Source organism: Pagrus pagrus, assembly GCF_965226575.1.
Source record: "Pagrus pagrus genome assembly, chromosome: 8".
Classification (NCBI taxonomy): domain Eukaryota; kingdom Metazoa; phylum Chordata; class Actinopteri; order Spariformes; family Sparidae; genus Pagrus; species Pagrus pagrus.
In genome coordinates, this window is record NC_140192.1 from 16,457,616 (window position 1) to 16,484,297 (window position 26,682).

The 26,682-nt window shown below is 39.0% G+C and overlaps 2 protein-coding genes across 2 annotated transcripts in view; one reads left to right on the forward strand and one right to left on the reverse strand.

Annotated features, from left to right (window-relative positions):
- Positions 1-454: 454 nt before the first annotated feature.
- Positions 455-1,902, forward strand: LOC311261520 (nuclear factor 7, brain-like; the record flags this gene model as incomplete). The annotated part of the gene is made up of 1 exon (XM_084360221.1): positions 455-1,902. One exon carries the CDS (start codon positions 455-457, stop codon positions 1,880-1,882), a length of 1,428 nt encoding a protein of 475 aa, XP_084216347.1. The 3' UTR covers positions 1,883-1,902.
- Positions 1,903-4,318: 2,416 nt separating this feature from the next.
- LOC311260678 (protein unc-13 homolog B-like) overlaps positions 4,319-26,682 on the reverse strand; it is a gene marked incomplete at its 5' end in the record, with an annotated part of 60,534 nt that continues 38,170 nt past the window's right edge. Inside the window, 11 exons of the mRNA XM_084358824.1 lie at positions 4,319-7,025; positions 7,120-7,279; positions 8,684-8,767; positions 9,259-9,315; positions 9,447-9,594; positions 10,179-10,250; positions 10,922-10,966; positions 11,908-12,031; positions 13,187-13,324; positions 13,457-13,545; positions 18,754-18,780. Of these exons, the coding sequence (XP_084214950.1) occupies positions 6,743-7,025; positions 7,120-7,279; positions 8,684-8,767; positions 9,259-9,315; positions 9,447-9,594; positions 10,179-10,250; positions 10,922-10,966; positions 11,908-12,031; positions 13,187-13,324; positions 13,457-13,545; positions 18,754-18,780 (1,227 nt within the window). The 3' untranslated portion in view covers positions 4,319-6,742. The remainder of the gene's footprint in view (positions 7,026-7,119; positions 7,280-8,683; positions 8,768-9,258; positions 9,316-9,446; positions 9,595-10,178; positions 10,251-10,921; positions 10,967-11,907; positions 12,032-13,186; positions 13,325-13,456; positions 13,546-18,753; positions 18,781-26,682) is intronic.

Here is a 26,682-nt window from a genome sequence, read left to right on the forward strand (position 1 = left end):
CACATTTCACTTTCTGTAAACACCACAAGATGGAGACAAAGAAGACATTTTGTTCACAGCCTGCTCATTTTGAACTCTGAACATTTTATTTCCACTTTCTGTCACTTATTGACATGAATATTATTGTTAGCTGCACAGGTTGATCAACATCACCACCTCTTATCAGTTTCTGATGGATTTGTGCAGATTTAAAAATCTGACATCCTGCTGAGAATGATCAGTCCTCATCTGCTGGTGACAACATGACATGACAGCATGTATTATGTTAATAATTTAACCTGTGACACAGGTGAAAGGAAATGAAAGTAAGTTTTGACGTTGTTGAACAGAGCTGAGACGCCATAACAGGGTGTGAGATCTCTGCTGGAAAACACACGATTGGAGTATTTGAAGCAATCAAGAGAAGAGACAGAAACTTGGTGAGTCCTGCAGTGAAAAATAACTTCAATAACAAATGGCTGAGAAAATAGCTCTCTTTGAAAGTTTCCTGAGCTGCCATGTGTGTTCAGAGATTTTCAGAGATCCTGTGTCTCTGAGCTGCAACCACAGATTCTGTTCAAGCTGCCTGCAAAAATTCTGGGAACAAGCTAAAAACAAAAACTGTCCCATTTGTAAAAGAAAATCCTCAAAGGATGATCTAGAAGTGGACTTTGCTCTGAAGGAACTGGCTGACTCCTTTGCTGGGAGACAGAAATCTGGATCATCTGAGACAGATAAAGGAGAGAAGAAGGTGGAGGTGGTGTGTAGTAAACATCCAGAAGAGACATCTCTCTTCTGTGAGGACGAGCAGAGAGCTGTGTGTCCTGTCTGTGAGTTTTCTCTCCACCAGACTCACAAGGTGGTTCCTGTAGAAGAAGCAGTCAGTGAGCTGAAGGAGCAGCTGACATCTGACTTAAAGTCTCTACAGGACAAGAGGAACAAATACAAACATGTGGAGAAAACATACAATGAAGTGATTCAGCACTCCAAGAAGCAGCTGTTGTCCACAGAGAGGCAGATCAGAGCAGAGTTCAACAAGCTGCACCAGTTCCTGAAAGAGGAAGAGGAGTCCAGACTGGCAGCTCTGAGGGAGGAAGAGGAGCAGAAGGGGAAGACTGTCAGCAGAGAGATGAAGATGATGGAGGAGCAGATCTCCTCTCTGTCAGACAGTATCTGTGCTGTTGAAGAAGAGCTGCAGAAACACAACGTGCCATTCCTCAGCAGTTATAAAGCCACTCAGACCAGAGCCAGAGTCCAGTGCTCACTGTCAGATCCACAGCTGGTCTCAGGAGCGCTGATAGATGTGACCAAACACCTGGGCAACCTGTCCTTCAGAGTCTGGGAGAAGATGAAGGACAAGGTCCACTTCAGTCCTGTCATTCTGGACCCAAACACTGCATACCCCTGGCTCCATCTGTCTGATGATCTGACCAGTGTGAGATATGGAGACACATATCAGCAGCTTCCTGACAATCCAGAGAGAAACACTTCCTCTGCCACTGTTCATGGCTCTGAGGGCTTCAGCTCAGGGAAACACAGCTGGGAGGTGGAGGTGGGAGATCATCCTGACTGGAATGTAGGTTTGGTTAAAGAGTCAGTTGACAGGAAGGGAAAGCGAAATGCATCTGCAGAATATGGAATCTGGTGTTTATTGCATGATGATGGAAAATACTCTAATGGTGCTGGTAAGACTGTCACAGTGAAGAAGAGTCTCCAGAGGATCAGAGTCCAGCTGGACTATGACAGGGGGGAGGTGTCCTTCTACGACCCTGAAGACACGACTCCCATCTGCACACTCAGAGACACTTTCACTGAGAAACTCTTCCCATATTTCAGTATTGGAGAGGCTGGTGATGCTAAAACTGCTGATATCAAAATCTGTCAGACTGATATTTCTCTGTGATGTTCAGGAATGTGAATTAATTGTTCCGACTTTTACCTTTAATGTCACTGTATCATGATCGTTTGAGGTTTAATAGACTTTAATCTCGTCATCACACTTAATATCGTGTCTGAAGCAGATCTGATTTGATGTTGAAAGTCACAGAAATGTTTTTTTAACTGTCATCTGACAAATGATCCAAAGTGGTTTTCATGAACAAACTTGAAAACATTTAAACCTCACTGCTTTCAATTAAAAAGTTAATTGTCACTTTTGAAAGACAATTAAGATTTTACGCAGACCTAGATCACATAAAAAAAATCAAAGAAAATAAAGTTTGAATTAGATTAAAAATATACTGAGATAGTGTTATATTATGAATTCTTAAACATGATACTAATCAATTATTTTAGACCATAACTGGATATCCTGATTATCAACATCTTAATCAGACCACAATATAACATGAACTGTATCCACTGAACCAAATATGTTATGTGAGTCTTTAACTTTCATCATCATCAGACATCAGTTTTTGTTTGTCAGATTTCTGGATCTTCTGATGATCTTTTAGTTTTGATCATGTTTTAATTTCAGTTTTCACTCTTTACACTCAGAGTCTCAGAGGATCAACACACATCCTGACTCTGATTGACTGTAAATTTTTATCATCTGTTGTTGAGTCACATGTTGTTTATCTTAAGTGTCTCCACTGTCTGCAGTGAATTATGAAAAGTGGTTTTAATCTTTGAACTGAAAAATTGTGACTGCAAAATGTTGAAACTGTGTGACATCATCAGGAGACAAACTTTGAAAATCAAAGCCGTAAATCTCCTTGTCATTATTATCTTGTTTTGAGTCAAACAGCATCATGTCATCAGTTTTAGTTTTGATATTTTCAGGTCTTCTGATGAGTTATTGAGGAAACTTGTTTTAATTTAATTTTGTTTTATTTAAGTCTCTAACTCTCACAGAGCTTCTTCATGCTGTATGTGACGTCTGTTGTAGTGTAAACATGATCAATAACATGAGTGGAAATGAAAAATGTTCAGTTTTTGATTAAACATAAAGGAAATACCAACAGTACAGTTTAGTTTAATATGTTTTTAAATCATTTACATGTTCATAAAATGTAAATCAGATGGATGCAGCTTCACATGGTGTGACATTAAATCACAGCTTTGATAAAAAATTGTGTCAATGAGGTTGTTTCCATTTTCTTGACACACATCTGTCAAATGATCATGTGAAAAACTACAAATTACAATAAACACAAATCATAAAAGAAAATTATACAACAACTATTACAAGAATTCAGTGTTTCATCTGAACTCATTAAAGGTTCAATCTCCACTTTTTAATCTTCAAAACAACAAATTCCTCAGTGAGACTCTTTCAACATCAACATTTATGGACAGACCAACTAATTTAGTTAACATTTCTTTTATTAAGTCACATGACTCATGAACTGATTGTATATAAAGAAACCTGAATCAGCCTCATACCACCCTGATGAAGCTGAACAGCTGAAAACGTGAGGAATAAAACATGTCATACTGGAGAAGAGTTGTGCAGCTTGTTTAATATTGATGGAGTTATTATTGATTGTCACGCTGGTTAGCGTCTATTTTAAAAGGTGGTTAAACTTTACCCTCCAACAACTTCACTGCAGGATTATAAACTCTAAAAATGGCAGTTCAACATTTAAAAATAATAATAATTTACAACAATCTTCGTATGAAATATATTTTTCCCTTTCAGACATTGAGTTGATAAAAAAAAACACCTGCAGAAACTTTGCAGTTGTTGATAAAGTTTGTAAAGTGAAGTTGTGGCAGTGTGTTGATCCTCAGCTCTGTTACAGACAGCCTCATTGAAGAGAGGGAGTACTGAGGCTTGTACAGACACAGATGTAGTGATGGTGTCTGACATTATTTGCTCTGAAGGAGAATTCAGATTGTCACTAAAGATTTGCTTCTTTAAACACGTTGAGTCAGTCAGCAGGACTGTATAATGCTAACACAGTGTATGAAGGCTGTAGAAATGATCAACATTACAAGAAGACAACATAGTTTAAGAAACGGTTTCACTGTTACATTTGATTCATGTTGTAACAGACTTAATGCAGTTTTCAGGGACAACATGCTCACATGTGCATGATGTCATCAACATTATTGAATGTACAGTATGTATACAGGATGTGACTGCATGGACACATTGTTCTTCCTGTAAACGCCACAAGATGGAGACAAAGAAGACATTTTGTTCACAGTCTGCTCATTTTGAACTCTGAACATTTCATTTCCACTTTCTGTCACTTATTGACATGAATATTATTGTTAGCTGCTCAGGTTGATCAACAGCACCACCTCTTATCAGTTTCTCACACACACAAACACACACACACACACACACACACACACACACACACACACACACAAAGAACAGGAGCCACTCTCTTGATTCATAAATATTTTATATACAAAATATTGTTACAAGTATATTCAACATATGTCACATTAGAATAATGATAACTACTTTACATACATTTGATCAGTCTTCATATTTCACACTACATACATGAAAAAGATCACAATTCTAGCTGACTTTGTATACAATAAATACATGCTCTGGTCGTAGGCTTTTATTTGTATTTATTTATTTATTTTTTTACAAACTTACAGTTATTTTAAACAGAGTGCAAGAGTTCAGTCGTCACTACAGCTGTGGCCATTGTAAAACAATCCCCTTTTATGCACTTATATTCCCTGCTGCAGACCAATATGTTCATTTTCCAACAGCACAACCAACAACACAACTCCGGACTATCTCATCTAAATTCTACAAAACAAATCCTGTTCAGTTTAGAGCCTAAGTGCAGCTAGTTTTGGCAAATCGGAAGCAAAAAAGTGGGACATCCACAGTGGCCACATCTGTCAGCGAACAACCCAAAATACATGGAGGGAGCTAGTTCAACATGGCTGGCTGAACAGTTGCGTTCCTTGGCACGTAGTAAACAGACAAGAGTGTGGATCAAACCCAGTCTCACTTCGGTCAAATGAACAACCTTCCTGCATGATATCGTTTCCATCGTAGTCCAAGTTTGTAGTGCGCCTAATGCGAAACACCAATCTGGCATTCAGAAACATACGATTGGTCCAGTGACTGTGCATGCATGGCAAGGCTGTGGCGTTTTAAAAACCTTTGTTCTCATCCAATTTCAAACTGTAAAAGTAGACAGAAAAAAAAATAGAGGTCCATTTCTGGTCCTGCATAAAAGGTGTTAACCAGAACAGGTTGTCAGCTTTTGGTCGTTTCCATTCAGAGCAGGGAGACAGGTAAACAGTGCTCACAGTCACAGGTTGACACTTGGCAAAAACAGAAGAGCTAAATTAAAAAACCTCTGACACTGTGTTTCTTCTCAGTGCAGAGAAGCTGCGCTTTGTTCGACAGGCCACAGTCCAGAGGTCAGTCAGTCGCACACTTTAAACTACTATTCCCATAATTCTTTGCTTCTGAAAAAATCAATACTTTTTACTACACAAGTCTCCCTGAATCCCACTGAGTGTGTGAGCTAGCTATGTTAGCTAGCCAGCGTTTTTTAAGGCGATGTATTTCATCATTTTCTGTCTTTTCAAGGTTTTATAAAGTATATTCAGTCTAGTGCTGAGCAATATATCGATATTCTATCTTTACCGAGACATTAGACTTGGTCTCATCTTAGATTTGGATATCATTTATCATGACATGGCATAGATTTGATCTTTTCCTGTTTTTAAAGGCTGCATTTAAGTAAAGTGATGTCATTTTCTAAAATTACCAGACTTTAAAGCATTTTATTGATGAGTTTCATTTGGTCACCTGTCACTAAATGCGAGGGAGAAAGTCAGAGCGTGAGAAAGGAAGCCATTGAACAAGGCTTAAAAAGATTTTCATCTGCGATGGTGGTTTTTTTAAATTGCAGACAAACACTCCCACAATCCCATGCTACTTATGTCTGTTATTTTGTTTTGGTTGAGAGACCTCTAGTGGCAGGAATTACATATGGTGCGGCTACATGAAAAACGAACCATGAGCTTATTTTTTTTTGTTCTTTTGCTCAGTTTTGGGAATCATTGTCGGTAACTAAATTCCCAAATTTTTGAATTTTTGAAAATGACATTTTCTTATTTTAATGTATTTTTTTGTGACATAAATTAACTGGTTAATGACCTCCACCTCCAATTTATCTCATGTCATGTCATAGTTACTTTAATTCGGTAAACAGTCGTTTATTAGCAATAAGATCCATTCACTTTTAAAAAACTAACACCTTGTTAACCTTGTCAACATCTTCCCACACTGTCTGTTAGACAGAGACACAAATCCACTCTTTCCAGTGAATGGATGTTTGGTAAAAAGCTGTGGATTAGCGATGTGAGGTCAGCTCTGAAGGCCAACATGTGACACATATGTTCGATTTTGCTACAGATGACCAAAATAGTCATAGTCATTCCCTTAGAAGATCAAGAGATGAACTAAAACTATGTTTGACCACAGAGTTGGTGATTTAAACACATATGTTGCTTGATTGTAATGCTATGTGTTCTTCTTTTTCAACATTTTGAGAGACCATGTCCTTCCAAAATGTACTTTCGTTCTCACCAAACTACGACAGCTTGCTTGTTTGTACGGTTTCTTTTGGAGGATCTCATCCATGTTGAATACTATCAGTCAGAATCTCAAAGTCTCAGGATGAAGATGACAGTACTCATAAACATCAGACAAAGCTGTGATCAACGCGTTGCCCTGACTCTAAACTCTGACCATTATCCATGTCAATTTCTTATTTTCACTTTTTCCAACTATCTCCCATCTCGAGTCACTCAGTGTTTCTGCTGCTCATCTGCCCTCCTCCACAGGACGAGTTTCAGATTTCAGCTTGACAAACTCCTTGGCCACCTCGTCAGCAGACCGCTGGGACAGGATACGCATCACCGTCATGCCCGTCTCGTCAGTTTGAATGCGAGGCCCCAGCGGACACCAGCACACGCAGGTCTTGCGGTCAGCGATGTCACGCAGCTGAACCACGGCCATGCCGACCACCCGGTCCGCCCGGCCGAAACAGTAGTCCTTCACTGTCAGCTGGAGCTCATAGCAGTCTGGGGACTCCTTACCGAGAACACTAAATGGCAGAAAAGGGAATTAAAAAACATCAGCCACTAATTTACTGCTGGTTAGGTCATTTGTAGGTGTCAGAGTTCAGATTTCAAACTCACAATTGGAAAGCCTCGTTGAACTTTGCCGACCAGCTGTTGTTCTTGGACTTAGTGGTGAACTTGCGCTTTTTGTCGGCCAAGAAGGGACCAACCATGGAGACTTCGACGAAAGGCCGGAACATCCCGGATGTCTGCCACTTCATATCGTTTGCTGCGATGACTGGATGGAGAGATGTGGAAAACAGAAGGAAAGAGAGGGAGAGCACATGAGATGGACTGAGATTCAATGTTGATGATACATTCATGTGTGTTTGTACACACTGTATTTTGATTTTCCCATTTTATATATTTTGTTTTGTTTTGATGTGCCCTATTTACATCACTATTTGTTTTAGAACAATATTTCAAAGGACCATATATATGTTTTTACAGGTTTTTAACGTGGAAAACGTTATGGGTCATTCTGCATTACTGTTTACCATTTTTTAGATTTTTTTGTCTGCGTCAGTTTGTTTCATCAATGTGAGAACGTTAACTTGCAAAGCCCGAGACTTTTTTGGGACATTTTAGGCCACACTATATTTAAACACTTTTTGTTTGAATTTGAATCAGCTCAGCTCCCAACAAGAGTTGCTTTAAACATATAATATGTAACATTTCTGCTTTTAAATGTCTAAAAACGACTAGACATGAGTGAGTTGTTGTGTACTTACATTATCCAAAATGTTTGCAACAATGTTAAAACCCAGAGAAATCCATAATAATATTCAAGGTAAGGGTTTGTTTCATTTGTTCGCCTGCACTTTAACTTCCAGGAGAGATTGAAAGATGGAGGATGGAAGTGGGTAAACTTGACTCAAGATAACGTGGATCTCATCCATGTGTGTTTAAATGTTTGGTGAATTTCACAGTTCATCTCAGGTCCTGGAAAATGTAACTTGAGGTGGGATTGTCTTGTGAATCTTGTGCTTTTGTTGTACCTCATATAGTTGCTGTAAGGCAGGGGTGCCCAAACTTTTTCCCTTGGAGGGCCAGAACTGAAAATTAATGGTGGCCAACGGACCAACGGCAAACACCTATTGTGTTAAGATTTCAAATGGGGTCACACTTCATTTAACAGGTCCACAAACCTCTTGGTAAGTAGGTGGTAATAACCAACTAACATATTTAAAATTTCTTTCAAATTACCCCAAAATGAACACAATAATTTGAAGACCTGTAATATGAAGTGTTATCCAAAGTGTTGCTACAAGGAAGCCCTGAGAGGTAAGGGAGGAAAACAATACTCTGATGATCGATTAAATAAACTATTTTCTTTCCCCGCTTCATATCTTAAGAAAAAAGTTAAAAATAAATAAATTCATTTTATAATTTTATTTTTATTAATTGAATAAAAAAAACCCATCTGACCTGACTTTGGGCAACTCTGCTGTAAGGTATACATCTCAGGCTTTGATGTTTTTAAACAAATGGGAAATGGGAAAAGATCGCCTGTGTATTGAACAATGACAGTGCTAAAGCATGAGAAAACCACAGTGGTCCTTTATAGGATTAATCCAGGATTTTGTCCTGGATTAAAGTTAAGATTTGAATGAGAAAGAGGTCTGAATTTAGGAGGTCTCACCTCTGACAGTGATTTTGCGGTCCTTCCCGAGCATCATGTCGATCTGAAGAACAGCCTCTCCGATGGGCTTCTCTATCCCGGCGCCTGCAGGACACAACCACCACATGGCACATTAACATGATTAACAACATCTTTAAAGCTCACTCCCAATGTTTTCCTTTCCCTCTGTAACACTAAAGACACTCCACCATATCTTAAACTTTTGGTTAGTCTTTGATTAAGTCATCATTTTCTAATTTTCAGCATCATTTAAAAACTGTACAACCCACAGACTGAGAGTACTCAGCCATGCCAATGGAAACTCAGCATTGCAGCAGGTAGTGCTTAAAATAGCTCTCCAATTTAATTACATTACAGTTTGACGCATGTTTTCATTAACAAGGAGACGTGAAATATAATGCAACATGGTGACTCATTAGTTTATAGAGTAAAGCACCTTTTTGGTTACAGGTGATCCAATTAGTACTTCAGTTTAATTTCTTTGACCTCTATTGTTTCACTGAAGTGTGAAAGTCTACAAAAAAGCTCAACGGTTCCCTGTGGAAAGCCCTCATTTCAGAGAGCGGTGAACTTACCCCTGTCAGGTCGAATCTTCTCATTGCCAGTGATTCTGATGCCCATCCCATCATGCACTGAGAAGACAGGGATGAGTAGAGAGGAACATTTTAGTTAATTTGAACCACATGAGCGACATCCAACCCCCAAAAGCCCATACTGTAAATGTGTATACAGTACTTGTGTGTGGGTGTGTGTGTATGATCACCTTGAGAGTGTTGTGTGGTGACAAAGGTCTTGATGAGAGCATCGGTGCTCTGGGAGTAGAGGGAGAGGGCGTAACGCAGTGAAGCCAGTTCAGGGCTTTTCTCGACAAACGCCTTCTTCAGCCCGTTTCCTCCTGCGTGGAAGTATTGCTGACGGAAGAGAGAGCAGCGTGGTAAAGGAGAGAAATATATAATTTTAGAGTGCTTTATTCATCATAACATTAAAGAAGTTGCACTGTTTCAGTAGCCAAATCACACTTAAGATAAGGACATCCAAATAAATAGATAAGAAATAAATAATAAAAGTGAAAGAAAGTCACTCAGATCAAGTTACTTTTCATGACTTTGAGAATTTGTTCTTGTTTATGATTAACCTTCTTTTATCTTGATAGGTAGACTCAGTTCTTTGACATAATGTTATTTTGTCTGGAGGTGTTAATCTTTTATTTCTTGTTAATTTTGTGTACTTCTGTAATACTTGTAACAAAAATATTTCAGTGTATTTTGGGAATTGTCGGAGTGCCTTTATTGTTTTTGTTATTGTCTGAGTTTGTCTTGGCTAATGTTGTTGGCTGCCAGAAATAAATAGTACTGAAAAGCATTTCTTAACTTTTTACTATTGTCTTGCATGTTTTTAATGCCAAGAAATCGTATCAATTTCTCTTAAGTTTGAAATTGACCAGTTTTTGCTCGACATGTGATTTTCAGACATGTGAATGTCCTTCTTCACCTACCTTGATGGACTCCAGCCCTGCATCGATAATCACACACTGTTTGGGCGTCAAGGTTTTGGCTTCACCGCCTCCCTACAACAACCAGAGTTCACAGATTTAGACACATTTTATAAAGTGAATAAGAAACAAAACAGAAGATCCAGGCCTTTGTTATGTATCATAGTGTTGATTTAGTCTCACTAAAAAGTGTCTCTCATAAATCCGATTGGATATTAAGTCCATATGAATATGAATCATTTTAACAGACCAATGAACCCTCATCAGTACGTCTAAACTGACTGTGAACAACATCATGAGCCTCTTTTTTTAATCGATTGAATAGTTAAGTGGGAAACAAATTTCAGACTTCAGCTGTGTGAGCAGTAGTTGAGTGCTCAACAGTAACTGCTGAGGTAGGGGAAAAATGTTTGATTTACCTGTTTAGTCTTTAAACTGCAAGCTTTATGCAACCTCCTGCATGCTGCATTAACAAGCAGCCACCAGCGACTTTTGATATCCATGTACAAATGCTTTTAGTTGCAATTACTTAAACATCTACGACTGTGGCTGTGGGAAACTTGAAAGTCACCAGAAAAATCCACAAGAACTTGCGCTCTCTGTAGCTAATTTGACTTCTTTTTCTGAATGTTTCAATGTCCGATCTGAAATAATTTGGCTTCAATAACTAACAACATGGTGAAGAGCAATAAACCAACATTCAGGGTTTCAAACGTTCCTTTACAAACAAAGCCTGTGTGTGTTACCTTGAGATTAGACAGTCCTTTAGCGGCTGTGAGGAGCTGGGCACCCTGCAGAGAGAAGAGGAGGGGGAGACTTCATGTGATATTGTCATAATTCTCAGTACAAAAGACAAAATGAATTAATTCAACATGATTCACAGAAGAAAATCTAACTAGAACAGACTCATGTAAAGATTATTCCAATGTTTTGATTTATAGAAACTCACCTCCTGAGACACACCACTAGGTGGCAGCAGAGTACAGCTGCTGATCTCAGCTGGGTTACTACAATTATCCAGCCCTACATAACATATACATTTACAGTATTTGCAGATTTTCTGCAGTATCTTCCATTAATTTCATTGTGCTATTATAATCAACTAGTAGAGACTTTGTTGAGATATATTAAGAGAGTAAACATGGTCTTCACTTCGTCAAAATTAGGTTTTTTGTAATATGCAAGTGCAGTTACAGGCTATTTTAGTGCATTAAGGAACATTTGTTTGCACTAAATTAAACTAAATTCATTAGCTTTGCTGTTGGAAGACAGATAAAACAACAACACAAAACACGTATGAGTATAGTAAAAGAGAAGATTTACTACAATTGTTGGTAATAAGTATAGTGTGGTATGTGATTTGTATGTGATGTCACTTGAGTAAAACTTGTAGTCTTTAGACGCAACCAGCAGTTGGAAAACAGAAGGAATCTGAGGTTTGGAGTTAGAAAGAAGTGAGCATACCAGCCCACTCCTCATCTCTAGTGGCTACATTAGCTGCCACTAGCATAAAACCCTTAAATCTCTGACTGAACTATTGCATTGTGGGTAATATAAGCAATCAGGTTTTGACAAGGAAGAACATGTGCAACAAAAAGACGTTATCTAGTATCGCTGCATTGATTTCGATACGCTTGATACTCACTGTCCAGAGTGAGTCCAAACGTGTTATAGGAGTGCAACGCTATGTAGTTGAAGTTTGGGTTGGAGCAAGGGTTAGGATTGTACTTACTAGGCTGTCGTTGCTCTGAGGCAGGACGATGGTCTTCTCCAGGCTGCTCAGGACGATCTTCCACAGATCCTTCAGGATTCTCTTCAGCACTGTCTTCTCACAGATGTCAGCAAAGATACTGAGGCTGGATCACACACAAACACCAAAACTGTGAGCTCAAACTTGTCTCTGTAGAGGTCAGTTTGTGACCTAAGTTCTGTACAAAGAGTGATTTGTGATTTGTCAATGACATAATAAGGGTTATACAGAACAATACTTTTTCTTGAATATCACGCGGTCATAGCATCGTAAATCTTAATAAATCTGCATGGGAGAGAAGGAGAAGTTTGAGGCCAGATATGACTGCTTGAAACAGTCGAGACAAAATTTCTTTTTTTATAAACACAAAACTTTCTTTCCATACTTTCCAGTACTATGATGATGGTTTTGCTTTGTTTTGCTAGATAACAGCCTCCTGCACCTTAGCTACAGGACAAAATGCTCGAAGGAGAAAATAATTATTGTGAATGACATGTTTAGATAAAATATGTTGCTCTCCTTTGTGATGTTGCAAATTGCAATGCCAAGGTGTGTACTGCAATTTAAAAACTATGTTGCCCCCTTTAATCCATTTAACCCTTTTCATTCCTCTTTTGTTTTTCACACTGATTCATTCACAGCTATGTTCGGCTTCAGTTTGGGCTGCTAATCAGTTTTACCTTAACGCCAAGAAAGTTGTCAAGGACTGTCAAATTATTAGATTAATTTTGATGTTTTAACCTTATTAATAATGAAATTTGCTACAACTACAGCCTCAACAGCCGAGTGTTAACTAGACATTGGACAAGATTTTAGGATAAGTGTCAACTTCATGTTGTGTTAGCGTGCCTCATTAAATTACCCTCCGGTGCTCCTGAACTCAATTAGGAAGAAGTGGAATTTAAGGAATTTCAGTATTCACACACTAAAATTGATCCAGTCTGGGTTAATATACCACTTTTGCCCAGCTCAAAAGGGGATGTTTGGACCTGGAGTTTGTGTTGTTTTTCATGTATTACTCTTGGCTTTAATCAAACTACATCATGGTCATGTGCTACACATTAAAAGCTTAAGTTTTTCCAATCACAAATGTATTGCTAGGGGAATGAAACAATGTCACATTCAAAACTGCAACCGATACACCAGTCTCTCACAATAACAGACTGTTACACATACCATATACATGTTTTATAGCCGGTAAATATTCCAAAAGCAATATAAAAAAATAACAGGAGCCACTGTGTGTGTCATGCTATCTTACTTTCCATCCAGAAACTCCATGAGGGGCCTCAGCATGGTGTCAGCATCTGCCTCTGCAGTGTTGTGGTTGGGTGGGCCTTTGATCTGGTAGAGGATCTCAGCCATCTGACGCATGCAGCCGTTAATACGAGTCTGGAAACTGGAGGGAGAGGAAGACGGAGACAAACTTAAAGAAGAAAACCTCTGCAACGCTGGTGGAGGAGTGTTTCTGGGCCATGTTGCAATACTATATTTGTGTGTGTGTGTGTGTGTGTGTGTGTGTGTGTGTTACCTCTTGGCAAATACAGTGCTGAAGTTGTCCAGGACGGTGTTGAGCTTCACCTGCAGTTCATTGAGGATGTCAGCTGCCTCTGTATCCAGCTACAACACACATATGATGAACAGTGGACAGGTGAGAACAGGTGACTTAAAGACTTATATCAGTTAATCAGCCACATCTAGATTGTTAAAACCCCAAATTCTGCATTCTTATGGCAGATTCAGTGAGTTTTATCCCTCTTTCTGTATGTATTTGTATTGTCTTCTCTCCTTCTCTCTTACTATTAAAGACACTTCACATTAAATTAAAATTAAATTAAAATAATTAAAAATTAAAGCCATTAAATTTTAGTTTTAAACATTATAAAATCGACTAAAATCAGCAACAGAATTTTAAGAAATAACAGTTTTGATGCTATGTCAAAGACGTTTGTTGCAGATATGTAATGAATTAGCATGCTAACCAGCTCCCCCAGTAGTCCGACTATCTGCACGGCTAACTGAGCTTAAAGCTAACAGAAGTCATGTACGTATGTATAAAATACAGTAAGCAGTTACTCTGGTGATGGGATATGCTGCCCCCTACTTGTTTGGAGTATAAATTCAACAAGTGGCCAATTCTTCCATATTGGAGCTTTGAAAACAATAATTTATCAATGAGGAAGACCAAAATACCTAAATGTAGCTCAGTGACACCCACTGATTTGATTTTAATGTGAGAACAAGCCAAAATGAAATGTAGTTTTAGGTATTTGTGCACTTATGTGAATAGACTGCATTTAATATAAACAAGACAAAGAAAGACTGCTTGTATGAATGGGAAAACATATTGAAAACTGTAGTTCTCTATCTTTATAGAGGCTAACCAATGAAAAATGACATTAAACATAAGCGTAGTGTCAAACGTGAATAAATACAGGCGTTAACACATGCAAAAATTCTGTTTTTTGACAAACCGCTTTTGAAAGTGCCAAATAAAACATTTTGGTTTAGCTGAACGTCCTCGTCAGTGATCTTCCTTAGTTGCTTTTACTATTAATTTTTGTATTTCCCCCACAACTGAAAGGGATGTTTACTGTATAACACTTTGAGGCTGCAGGTTTTGGTGAATAAGCTTGTGGATGCACAGAATAGGTAGGATTTATTCTTGTTCATTGCATGCAGGTGTGTGTACGCATGTTTAATAATACCATATTTTTTGTGCATAGGAACACGGTTTGATAAAGGCAGAAGGGTTGTAAAGATTTTGGGAAAAAGAAGTGCAGGTATGACAGGAGCAGGAGCATCGAGCAAAAATATGTGACAGCTGCGTCCATTGAACATTAGAAGGTTACAGTCCAACTTACTGTAAGTGTAATAAGACTTCAGGTAATGTCTCTATTTATGGTTCTGGATCAAGTGATGGAAGTGCTTTGAAGTAACAGTGAGATGAATCAACCAAAACCAAAGGTGGTTGTCTTTTGTGTAAGATCTATTTCTGTACTGTGAGTTGAAAACTTTTCCACAAACTCACTCTGAAGTGCCAAAATCAATATGAACATCTCGTTGGTTTCTCCTCCCTGATTTTCTGGATGTTTGAGCAGAACTGTGCATAAATTTGTATGAAGCGGATTCGAAAAATTGTACAATATGTATGTATAAATTCTAGTGCAGGAATATATTTGGAGTGTGCAGAGGAGATGAATAACACCGCATTCAATTCTCAGTGTCACCGATTGTGAATACAATGAGAGTATCAGTCAGAGAGACACGCACAAGGAGTTACAGTATGGGCATATTTTGTGTGTGTAATGATGCAGCTGGATGTCGAATGTACACAGAACAGGAAAGAAATGCTGACTCAAATGCAAATCGAAAAAGGTTGTGACTTAACAAGAGTTCAGCTGGGAGGAGTTTGTAGATGTAACGGTAGAAACAGATGAGGAGTTCATTCATGCCTTTTCAAACCCATTCAACAGCGTGTGAAAAGCACGCTTCAGGTTATAAAGAACACAAGCACAAGCTCAAGGCCTTCAAAAATATACCACAGGAGGTGAAGTGAGTCCATTTAGTGGAACTCGTGTGACGACAGGAGGCTGTCACTCTATCCTCAGTTAACAGACTTCTTGAGAGTAGAAAGCTGAATCTGGTGAATAAAATGACATATAATAAAACTGGTGGGAAGCACAGTGAGGCTGATGTTCAGAGTAGAAAGAAGAAGGAGGAAGCTACTCAAAGAGTGATCTAAAATTAGCTGACTCTTACAAACATTTTCATGAGATTTGTTTCTGTAGGCTTTTTCAGCAACCAGTAGCTCAAGTTTAAATGAGACCTGTGCTTCGCAAATATCGCAAACCAGGGAAACCTGAACTCGTTTTTGGATGCAAAATTTGGCGGATTAAGTCTAAATAGCTGTAATAATAAAAGTTAACTTCAAGCCAAGAGGTCAGGCTCAGATAACCTTTGTTACACAGAACCATCTGGCACATCGTCCTGGCAGGTGATTGGACAAACCATCTCTCTATCAGCTTCTACTGCAGGCAGAGCCAGTTGGTAATCAAACTCTTATGAAGCCAGTTGACAGGAGAGAGAAAATATCTTCCTTTGGTTCTCTTCTTTAAACTCTCTAGTTCTGATATAACTGAGCTGATACAAAGCAACATCCACCCTAACGGTTGCTTCTACCACCAGTCGTCACACCTAAAACACGCTTGTGGTTCTCAGTAGTTTTTCATTGGACACTGACTGGTTAGACAATTGAGGTTTAACCAGTCAGTGTCCAACCACAAGTGAATATGGGTCTTGAGAGCAGCCCTGGATCTGGCAGCCATTTGGTGTCATACCTAGGTTGGAAGTAAACCTGAGTAGGACACCAAATGGCTGCCAGATCCACCTGACTGCATTCACCCCAGGGCTGAAATGCACCACAGACAGTCGTCTGACCTTTGTGGTATAATTTTAAAGGCTTGATCGCGTTGTGAGTCCTGTGTGTTGCAGGCATTGATGATTTAAGATGGACAACATGTCAGCTCCCCAAAAGTAAAGCCAAAACATCCTAAATGCCTCCTGGTGACTGGCTGCAGTATAGGTCAAGAGATGTCGACAGCACAAAATGGCGGCGCCTATTACATAGCTAGGACATTTTGGTGTCATTTTTTTGTAAAGTGGAGTGGAGGTTTGTAATATACAGTCAGTGGTTGCAGGCGTGATGATTCAGCCAATAAAACAAGTTTAAGTTTACTTAGAAATGACATGCAATGGACACAGAAAACAGCACTTTTGCAACTGAGTGAAATCACAACGTTGGGCTTTGTGTTTTTGTTACATTTGAAGTGGTTGTAGGCAAGAAAATCCAACTTTTGAGTTCAGATTGGTCAATTTCACATAGCCTATACTTTATGAGACGTTTTAGCTAATATTAGTGTGTGATCAACGTTTCTCCAATACCTTTTGAATGTTTCACATTTAGACTCACGTAAATTCAGGTACAAAGAAATGTTGGCAACATCTTGAGTGATGTTGAAGCAGGCTTTTAAAGATTTTTCAATACATGCCATGAATCTAGGCACTAGAGATAAAAAACAAAACAATTATTAAAAATATCAAATTGCAGTTTTGACAGCTTGACACACCAAGCAATGCCCATGATGCTGAATGTGGCACTAGTAATCAGTCTTTTTTCATTTTTCAGCTACTATTAAGAAACTATCGCTGCAAAGTGCAGCTTTTACTGGTTCTGCAGCCAGCAGGAAGAAATTGGCCTTGAAGTGTCTAGTAGCAGACCTTCGATAAACCTGTAAAATAAAGCCTGAAGCTCATGAGTATGCTGGACCTCAAGTATGCATCACATGTTACACAAGCCAAGTGGCTAGACGATTGCAAGATAAGGCATCCTATAGTGTCTTCATAGAAAGTGTGCCATCGATAACTGTGTTATTAGATAGAGGACGTTGGGCAAACTGCCATAACATATAATTGGACTAAAAGGAGGCCACGACTTTCAAGTGACAGTGTTTTAGTATCTTGGAATTTAATTGGGAAATGTTGCAATGAGTGAAGTGAGAGGCTGGAGTGTCCACAATGCACCGTCAGACCAAGTCTGCTCTTGGTCTGGATCCAAAAATGAAATGTACAGCTGTGTTTATGTGGGCTGCAAGTGTTCAGCAGATTCAAGCATCTTTATAGGCATTTGGAGGTGAGTGCGCACATGAGTGTGTGAGGTGTCCTTGAGAAATGAATGAAATTAGACCACATCCTCTTCAGTATTAGAAAGGAAGGTGAATCAAGAGCAGTGTGAGTGTAGATGTATTGAGACCTAGTGGAGCCTAAAAGTGGAATAGTACATAGATTAATTCAGCACTTGCAATTCTGTATTTGAGATTCAAATCAGCGACTATGTTACTCACTGTAAGCCAAAACAGCAACTGAAAGCTGCTGTAAGTGATCATTGATCATTTCAACAGAATGTGAATAAATATCAGTTTTGACATTATGAATTGTGTTGCAGTGATATCTACTGAAGTTAGCATGCTAACCAGCTAGCTCTGGCCCCTCCCGGTCTGAAACTCCTGTGCTCGGGCTGGAAACATTGGAGTAACGCTCCCCTGGTCCCTGAGCTCCCACTCTGAATTGCTACATGTAGCTGCTCTGCGAACTAAGCTAACTAACTATGGTAGCTACAGTTAGCAGCAGTTAGTGGTTACGCTAGTGGTGATACACTGCCCCATATTTGTTTTGAGTGTGATTTTGACAGGGGGCTAATTGTTACATTAAGTACTTTTAAGTATCACTGGCTATCTTACCTTTTTATTGTTTAGCTTTAACATTTAACAGCTAATGTCTTTTTTGGTTGTACTTTTTAGGTAATTTAGCAATTTCTTTCACAGCTAACACATTACAAGAAGGGCTAACAGAAATGATGGACCTCTCTTCTAGCTCTCTATTAAATTTAGCTAATTTAAATGTTATATCTACGCTAGCTGTTTCCCTCCACTTCTGGTGTTTGTTCTAAGCTCGTGACAGATGAGCTCACAATTTTACATCATGTTTGATTTAAATATTATCTCTTACATAGCTAAAACTACCAAGCCTTTAAAACACCAACTGTAGAGATACTACAGACTGTAATTCTTCAAGACCTTGTGAGAAGGAAAGTGATGTGAGTGGGAACGACTACAAAGAAGTGCTTTTAAGAACAAAAGGACACGCACGCACAAGCCTGCATGTACACACTCTCTCCACTAGAAACACAGCCTGAAATTATAAGTGTCCTTTACAAGTAATACAAGTGTTTGTTCGACTCTCTTATCGCACTCTACCACCCAACTGTACCTTCTTTGTGGCAGCTGTGGCTTCAGTCTTCCCGGAGAGACAGAAAGGAAAAAACGAGAAAAGACACAAAAGTAAAAAGAGAACGTAAAGTCACACAATACTGTGAGGAACATTGATGATTTAAATAAATTGTAACATACACACACACTCACACACACACAGGGTTGTACATTATGGTATACGGCAAGAAAAAATAGCATCAGGGTTTATTTTGGGTGAGTTTCTGTGATATTGTCTGGTGGATTGGGTAATGGTGAGTGGGTGATTTTAATAAAAGATTTTTGTTTATTGCCCCAGGTTTATTGAGATGATACAAGACAAAAGGGAAAACCGACATCACCTGATGAAAAACATTTCACTGCTGTCTGATATGACACTGCTGCACGCTGACGTCCTCCCAAACAAGAATTATTTGGAAGATAGCCTCATGTATAGAATGAATGATCAGATGTAATTGAAGCAGATGTTTCATGCTGGCCAAAGCTTTTTTTATGGCCCACTATCTAAACCAGTAGTCTACACTGTGCATCGCTGTGCTAATCATTCATCTGTGGTTTTAGCATGATGAATCACCTGCGATTTTGGGGGTTAGTCAAGGACTACTTACGTAAATGTCGTGAATATACGCTTAGACAAGCATCTAAGCAACGCAAGCAAACCTGTTCATATACTCTCCTGGGTGCTTAATGTGCCTGGAGGAATAAATAAATATGGACTGTAGCAGGGATACAGGAAGTCAGTTGCTGCTGAGGGGCCAGTCTATACTGTATAATGACGTCACCGTAAATGGTGCACAACATTCATTTAAACATTTTTTTTTAATTCATTTGAATGGCCAAGATAAAATATATATCTAAAAGTTATTAACAACAACAGAGGACGTTTTGGACTACAGCTGGTGGTAAACTGGAACATCAACACACTATAGGTCAAAGCAGCCACAGCAACTACAGTCTGTATGAGGAGGGGAAGAAATTCCCCAGACTCCCTTATAAAATCGCTCAATTTTGTGATGTGGCGGTACTGGCAGTAAAATGCTTACAAACCAGCCCCAACATACATAAAAAGATAAACACAAAATATATACAGTTCAGGAAACCAACCTCTCAAGTCCCAAATTAAATAAAATAGGAAAACTAAAGGTGTGTAGAGGAGGGGCTTGGGTTTCCAGGTATATAGTTAAGATAACAAAAAGATAAGTAAAAAAAGAAAACCTGTGGACTTCAGACTATTGGTTAGGTAAGCAACACACTTGCACAATTAAGCTTGGCCCTGATTGAAGTGTGACTATTGCTGGTCACTCAACTGGGTTGTTGAAAGCACACACACAATTTCAACTAGAGAGAATGAGGCAGCAAAAGAAATCCTAATGACTAATGAGTTTCTGGTCCCAGCAGAGTACGTGTTCATTACAGAGCGGGTAAGTGTATATTCTCACAATTTCCTATCAATTGTCCGTGGATGATTGCACACATGCACATACAAACATCCAGTTAAAAGTCAGTCAAGGCAGAATTTAGAAGAACTTCTCACTCATTCTCATCCCATACAAATATATGAAATATATAGACATAAAGAAAAAACACCCTCACTTTTTCTTTTCACATTTTCATTTTGTCTGAGGTCGCTGAGGGCCCCTCAACAGCTGCTTAGTCTGCTTATTCTTGAGGCCAGCTCTGTTTTATGAGACTGATTCTACCATTTTACAAGAACAACCTGCAGTAATAATGTTTATCAGGTTAACTGGGAGACAGGGATGTTTGTTGTACCATGGCTAACAGCTTAATAGTCTAAATTCAGGAGTGGCATGAAAGAGGCGGATCAAAGGGAGAAGCTCTACAAAGGAAAAAAAGGACTGTGACTGCTAAAACAAACCTTGTTTACTTCCTCCTTTGACTGGTGAGGAAAAAAACAAAACAAAATAAAACATTAGACAGCAGCGGTCTATTGTCATGTTTTTCACCTTCCCCACAAGTACAAAATATTCCAAAGGGAACGATGAACCAACAATTTTACTGCAATACAACACAAAACAGCATGCCTATAAGTTCAGAGAGAATAAGCTTCATTCTCAGGCAAATATCGCCTTCAATTGAATCAAACAGTGCAGCCTCTGCCGAAGGCCAAATCCAAGTGTTTTGGCAATTAGGCATGATCCTTTGAATTGAATTCTGGGAAAAGTCTGAGTCAACAGGGGCAGCAGACACAGAGTGGAAGTCATACACACACATACACACTTAACTGAAGTGCTTTAACACGTGATAAAGTGCCCCTGCTGCTGTTTACAACCCAGATGTATTGTTAGCTTACACCGTGCCAGCACCAGCCACTGGCTTTGCTCCAAATCATGCTGGATAGGTTTCTTGCCTGCAGTTTGTCAGTGTGTTTTGTTTTGTTTTAAAAAAATGTTGTATCAGCTTCTTACTGTTACTTTTGATATTTGATGCCTATGCTGACTGATGTAAAACTTCCTTAACTACCTTTGACAATGTTTTCAAAAATGAGTCCGTACATCCAAAGTGATCATTCAGCCTTCAGTCAAAGTGGGCAGATTATGAATTTCAGAACAAAAACTTGAGAAAGATGCATATTACAGGGCATTGCAGGGCCTTATTTATTTATTTTTTTTAAACAAATATTTACAAATCCCCATTTTTCTTTGTAAAGTGTGTTTTAAGCACCCACCTGTTTGCTCTTATTATCCTCCTTGCGGGGAAAAAAGAAAAGAAATGTTCAAAAAGAAATCCAGCACCATTAATCCCTTTTTTTCCCCCACTAACAAACTCCTCCTAATGAGCTAGCTTTAAAAAAAAATACGTATCTGAACAGCAATTATGGCGCGTCAATGAAGTCAATACATGAGTGCATTCAAAATGACTAAAAAGATCAGAGGCTCAGGGAGTATTACACAGGAAGGAGAGCAAATACGAAAAGCTGAATTGAGCAGAGAGGGGAGGTGAAAGGCAGAGTGATTACAAACCAACCTGCTTCTCCTTGTCTTTCTTTTCAGCCTGCAAGGACACACATTTGTCAGTGAGCTATACGCTTGGATGCAAGAAGCACCAGTATGAACAAATGTTCACATTCACACATCATAACAGGCGCACTCTTTCCAGCACTTTTTAAGTTCAGCCTTCCTGTTAGCCTTTCGTTCCCTCCAGACAGTGACTCACATATTCATAAAGCTTGTTGTTGCTTTCAGGTGAGACCCTCATTGGAGCAGTTTTGCTGATTCAGAGGTTTTCTATCAAGCTTGGAGGTTCACATCCCTCCTCTGAGGGATGATTAAAACGTAGCTTAAAACAAGCTTTGACATTTAAAGGGTTCAAGGTATTTCTCTGCATAAAGCACACAGGATTTACACCTTCAGATATGAGACAAGATGCATGATTTTAGCTACTTTCAACAGGATTAGGATCATTAACAGTTGGGATTTAAACGCACTTAAATGTCAAAAGCTCTTTAGAGTCTGTCTGTCCCTTCTACCACCAAATCATGTCACTAATGACTTGCTCCATCTGTACTCAAAGATGATATCGTGAAAACAGCTGAAAGGAAAACAGCGGAGTCTTGTTCCTGCTAGTTGACTGAGATCTCCTTTGGACAAAAACAACTTATTGATGGGAGACAGTTTATACTTTGGCCTCATGTTGTCAGAGATAAAGGCAAATCTATCCGTCCACCCTTCGCTTTAGCCAGAGTGCTATCGCTCTGTTGGACCTCTGATCATGTCAGTATCAATAATTTAGAGCATGGTAAGTTTCAAAAGCATTTGTTTTCCCTATTTCAAACACTCATTACCTCTCACACTGGGGTCCTTGTCATTACACACAAGCTCCTGCCTCTTCTTTCAAGTGACTGTAATGTAACTGCAAATTTAAGCTAAGTGCCATACCCAATGCTATTATTTATAAACTATATTATACATTTTCTTCTAATTTAAAAGAAAGCACCTTTTTAGTAGATATGGCAAACTTTTTTCGCAAACAGTTACTTATTTACAAGCCCGTCCTCACCAGTGATGTCACTGTATAAGTCTGTACAAGCAGCTTATTAGGAGCCATATACTGTGTTTAGCGACCTCTAGTGGCAGGAGTAATTATGACAGGAGCAAAGGAGGAAGTCAGGTCATTTAGGTATGAGCATGTGTTGTTATTAACACATCCAGCAGTTAAGGCCACCTTTCTGCTGCAGCCCAAAATAATACAATAAGAGCAGTAAGAATGAACCAACAAAGTAAAGATGAGGGTCGGACAGCTAGACAATGAGCTGAGGCTCTCTATAAAGCTCTGTAAAGATGAGGTTAGCTGCAGATTCAGGTGATTATTCCATGAATGTTCATCAACATGAGTGAAAGATTTCCCACTGACATCGTTTTCACACTGTCATTTCATACATTCATACTACACACACATGTTCTCTAAATGCAAAAAAAATGTGTCTGCGCAAATACAGTGTAGATGCAAACACACCTTCTCCTTCTTGGATTGAGACAAGAAAGATGTGAAAACAAGAAAGAGAAAGACAAATGACATAAATGTTAAACACAAGTAATCCTTAAGATTAAAAGTGTACATGGAAGTCTTCGGCTTCTGGCTCACCTTTTCCTTATCAACCTTCTGGACGACAAAAGGAACGAAACAAAGACGTATTAAAAGAAAGAAAACAACAAATAGGAGGCATGAGGAAGACAATAAGAAAATGTCGATGGAAATGACGGAAAACAACTGTGGAAACGTGCACACATACAGTATATCTGCTCTCTCTCACACACACACACACACACACACACACACACACACACACACACACACACACACACACACACACACACACACACACACAAACTGAGACACTGTCTCACAAGAGAATAGTAAAGTTCATGGAAGATCTAGTCAACCACAATATGAGGTTTTTAATCAGCTCTGAGGTGGCAGCCAGCAGGAGAGGAGAGGTTAGTAATGGAAATGTTGGAGGAACCTATTGTAGAGAGCAAACCTTCTCCTGCTCATCCTCACTGTCATCATAGGCTGAGGAATCATCCTACAGGAAGACGGATGGTAAACAACGGCTTAACATGGACACAAACTAAACTTCAGCATCACAATAACAGAACGCTATTTGTTCTCCTAAGTTTTAGGAGAAAACAACAGTTAGTGATGAATACTCCATGTGGTTGTGCCAGTGTGTCTACCCAACACCTCCCTTTGTTGTCTCTTTGTGAGTCGCAAGTTCTCAACAGTTGTGTGGGCTCAGCATTTTCTTTTAGTGTAAGTTAAAAATATATCATGTTTTTGTTCCCCACTTCAACTACATTTCCAATCTTCTCAGAGTAATAGCAGGAGCCAGGCAGCACCCAGCATTTCCCTGTAGCATCCTTTTACTGCTGCTAGCTGCATAAGGAGGCATTTAACGAGATGCTAATCTTTATTGTCTTATGGCGACAAATGCAGAACTCTTCCCCAGAGGTGGAAGAAGCACTCAGATCTTGTACTTAAATAAAAAACAGCAATGCCACAGTGCAGAAATACTCAGTTACAAGCTTTGCATTTTAATTAAGATTATTGATTAATGTGGTCATAACGTATATGTTGAAGCTAGTGAAGGTGGTTTCACTACTTTTTATCGTTTGTCTGCTTGGCAGCTTATTTTCCCCTTGAGGATCAATAAAGTTTGATCTTAATCTATAATATTACATCATAATTGTTAATATTCTATTAGACACTACTTAATTATGGTAAAAAAAAACAGAACATAAACATACACAGGTGGGTCTAGTTCACAAATACAGCACGGCACGCAAAACACAAGTCCTGGTTGCACAAATGCCTGATTACTGGGCCTGACCAACCAACCTTTTTCTCCTTCTCTTTGTTGTCAACCTATGGGCATACGGGACAATTCAAGACAGGAGAGGATAGGAGGGATAGGACAGGACAGCATTAGCAAAATAAGAAACTACTGTGTTTTCTTACAAGGCAGCCCTTAAAATCCAACATGTTTCAGAACTGGTAAAACCAGCAGTCAAAAGGTGTATGACGAACATTTTTTAACAAACTTAATGGCTGGAACTGTACTGCTGAACATCAACCCCTCTTCCTCACATTAAAGTCGGCTCACATACATGTAATCTGGACGTGAAATGGCACGTATTGTTAAAATGTAAACTAATGTAATTCATGTGTGGTTTACAGAGAGACACCTCTGGTTTATTTTGAGGCGAAATGGTAGTTATCACTATATTGACATGTATGATTCCCGTGAATAATTATCAGTGAGAAACAAGCTGTCTTCACTGACAGTAGAGACTATATTTACAGTACAGACAGCTGATGTAGAGCTTTGTCACACGGTGCAACAACAATCACCTCAGCTCAATATCCACAAAACTAATGAGCTTCGCACAATCTGAAAACGTGACGCCTCAAGCCACGACTGTTGCCAGCGCAGAGGAATAAAAACACAAAAACTCAGGGTGCATTCAGGAGTCTTGAGGTCTCCTTTTTATGAAGAAAGTCCTCAAGAAATTTATATCAAAAACACCTATAATTTCCCACACTGCTCATTTACATTTTTCAACTAACACAAGTGGACAGCATCAATTAAGGAGCATAACAGGTTTAAATCACACTATATACATTACACACACAATCTCTTCTCCTGCAAAGGAGCACCACATTTAGCTCACCGTAACACTATGTGTACTTTCACTCTAACATCCCATTCAACATCTGTTAAGACAACGGTAACTTTGGCCATTAACCAGCATGGTTGAAACTCTGCCACACTTTCTTCATCCTCTGCTCCAAATCTGTCTTTCCTCCTCCTCCTCCTCCTCCTCCCCCACAGTCAGCTAACCATTTCAAGAAGCCATTTAGTGGCGGCTAAATACAACATTTTTATGCACAATCAAATTCAATTATCTGGCAGCCCACTGTCTAGTCTATTAAGCACTCACTAGAGGATGGAGGCTGTGTTAGCACCCAGCTGTAAATGTGTTCAGGGCTTCGCTAGCATGTGGTACCAGAGGCTATATGGACGCTTTGGCATGGAGAGAGTTTAAGGAGGAGCAGATGGGGAGTCAAATTCAGCTTAAACCATGTGAAATGTATATAAAATGCTTCCCCAAAATGTTTAAACCTCCATGCTACATAACACACAGGGTTTTTTTTTTTTAATCTGCACATTTTTGTTTTGTTTAGTCTTGTAATAAAAGCTGAGAACACATTGACTATGATCCAGACTGAGACTGTCCAAAATCATTTGTTTCTTTTTGTAGGACATGTCTAAACGTGTGATCAAAGAACTCTTGAAAGGGAAAATGATTATAATTATAAAATCATTTCCTCTTCCCTCCCTTCACATCGACATTTAATGTTGTAATGACATTTGGTAAGGACACAGCCACAGTCAGTTTCAAAAACATTCTCAGATTATACTGCTATCCATGGGACCAATCCATATTCACTAAACAAGACACTCATATATAATAATGACTGATTCACTTGTGAATTTCTACTTGCCAGAAGTCCAAACTAACTATCATACAAAGAATGTACATATCCCCTAAAAATATTCTTACCTCAGATCCCTCCGAGTCTGAGCAACCAGACTGGTGTTGAAATGGACAAAACAATGAGAAAATAATTAGAAAAAAAATAATAAATGAGATTTAAGAAAACTATATGGAATAAAAACTCAGTGGGAATGACCCAGAATCCCTGTCTCACCTTGGAGTCCTCTGACTGGTGGCCATAAAGATTGTCCCCAACCCCCAAAACAAATGACAGTTATTAAAACATAAAGACGTGGTTAGCATAAATATTTGTGTTTTTTGTGTTTTTGCTGGCAGCTTTTGCTGATGCAGCCTACCCACCATGTCATCCTCCCCTTCATTGTCACTGACGGCCTGGTGGAGATGGTATGGAA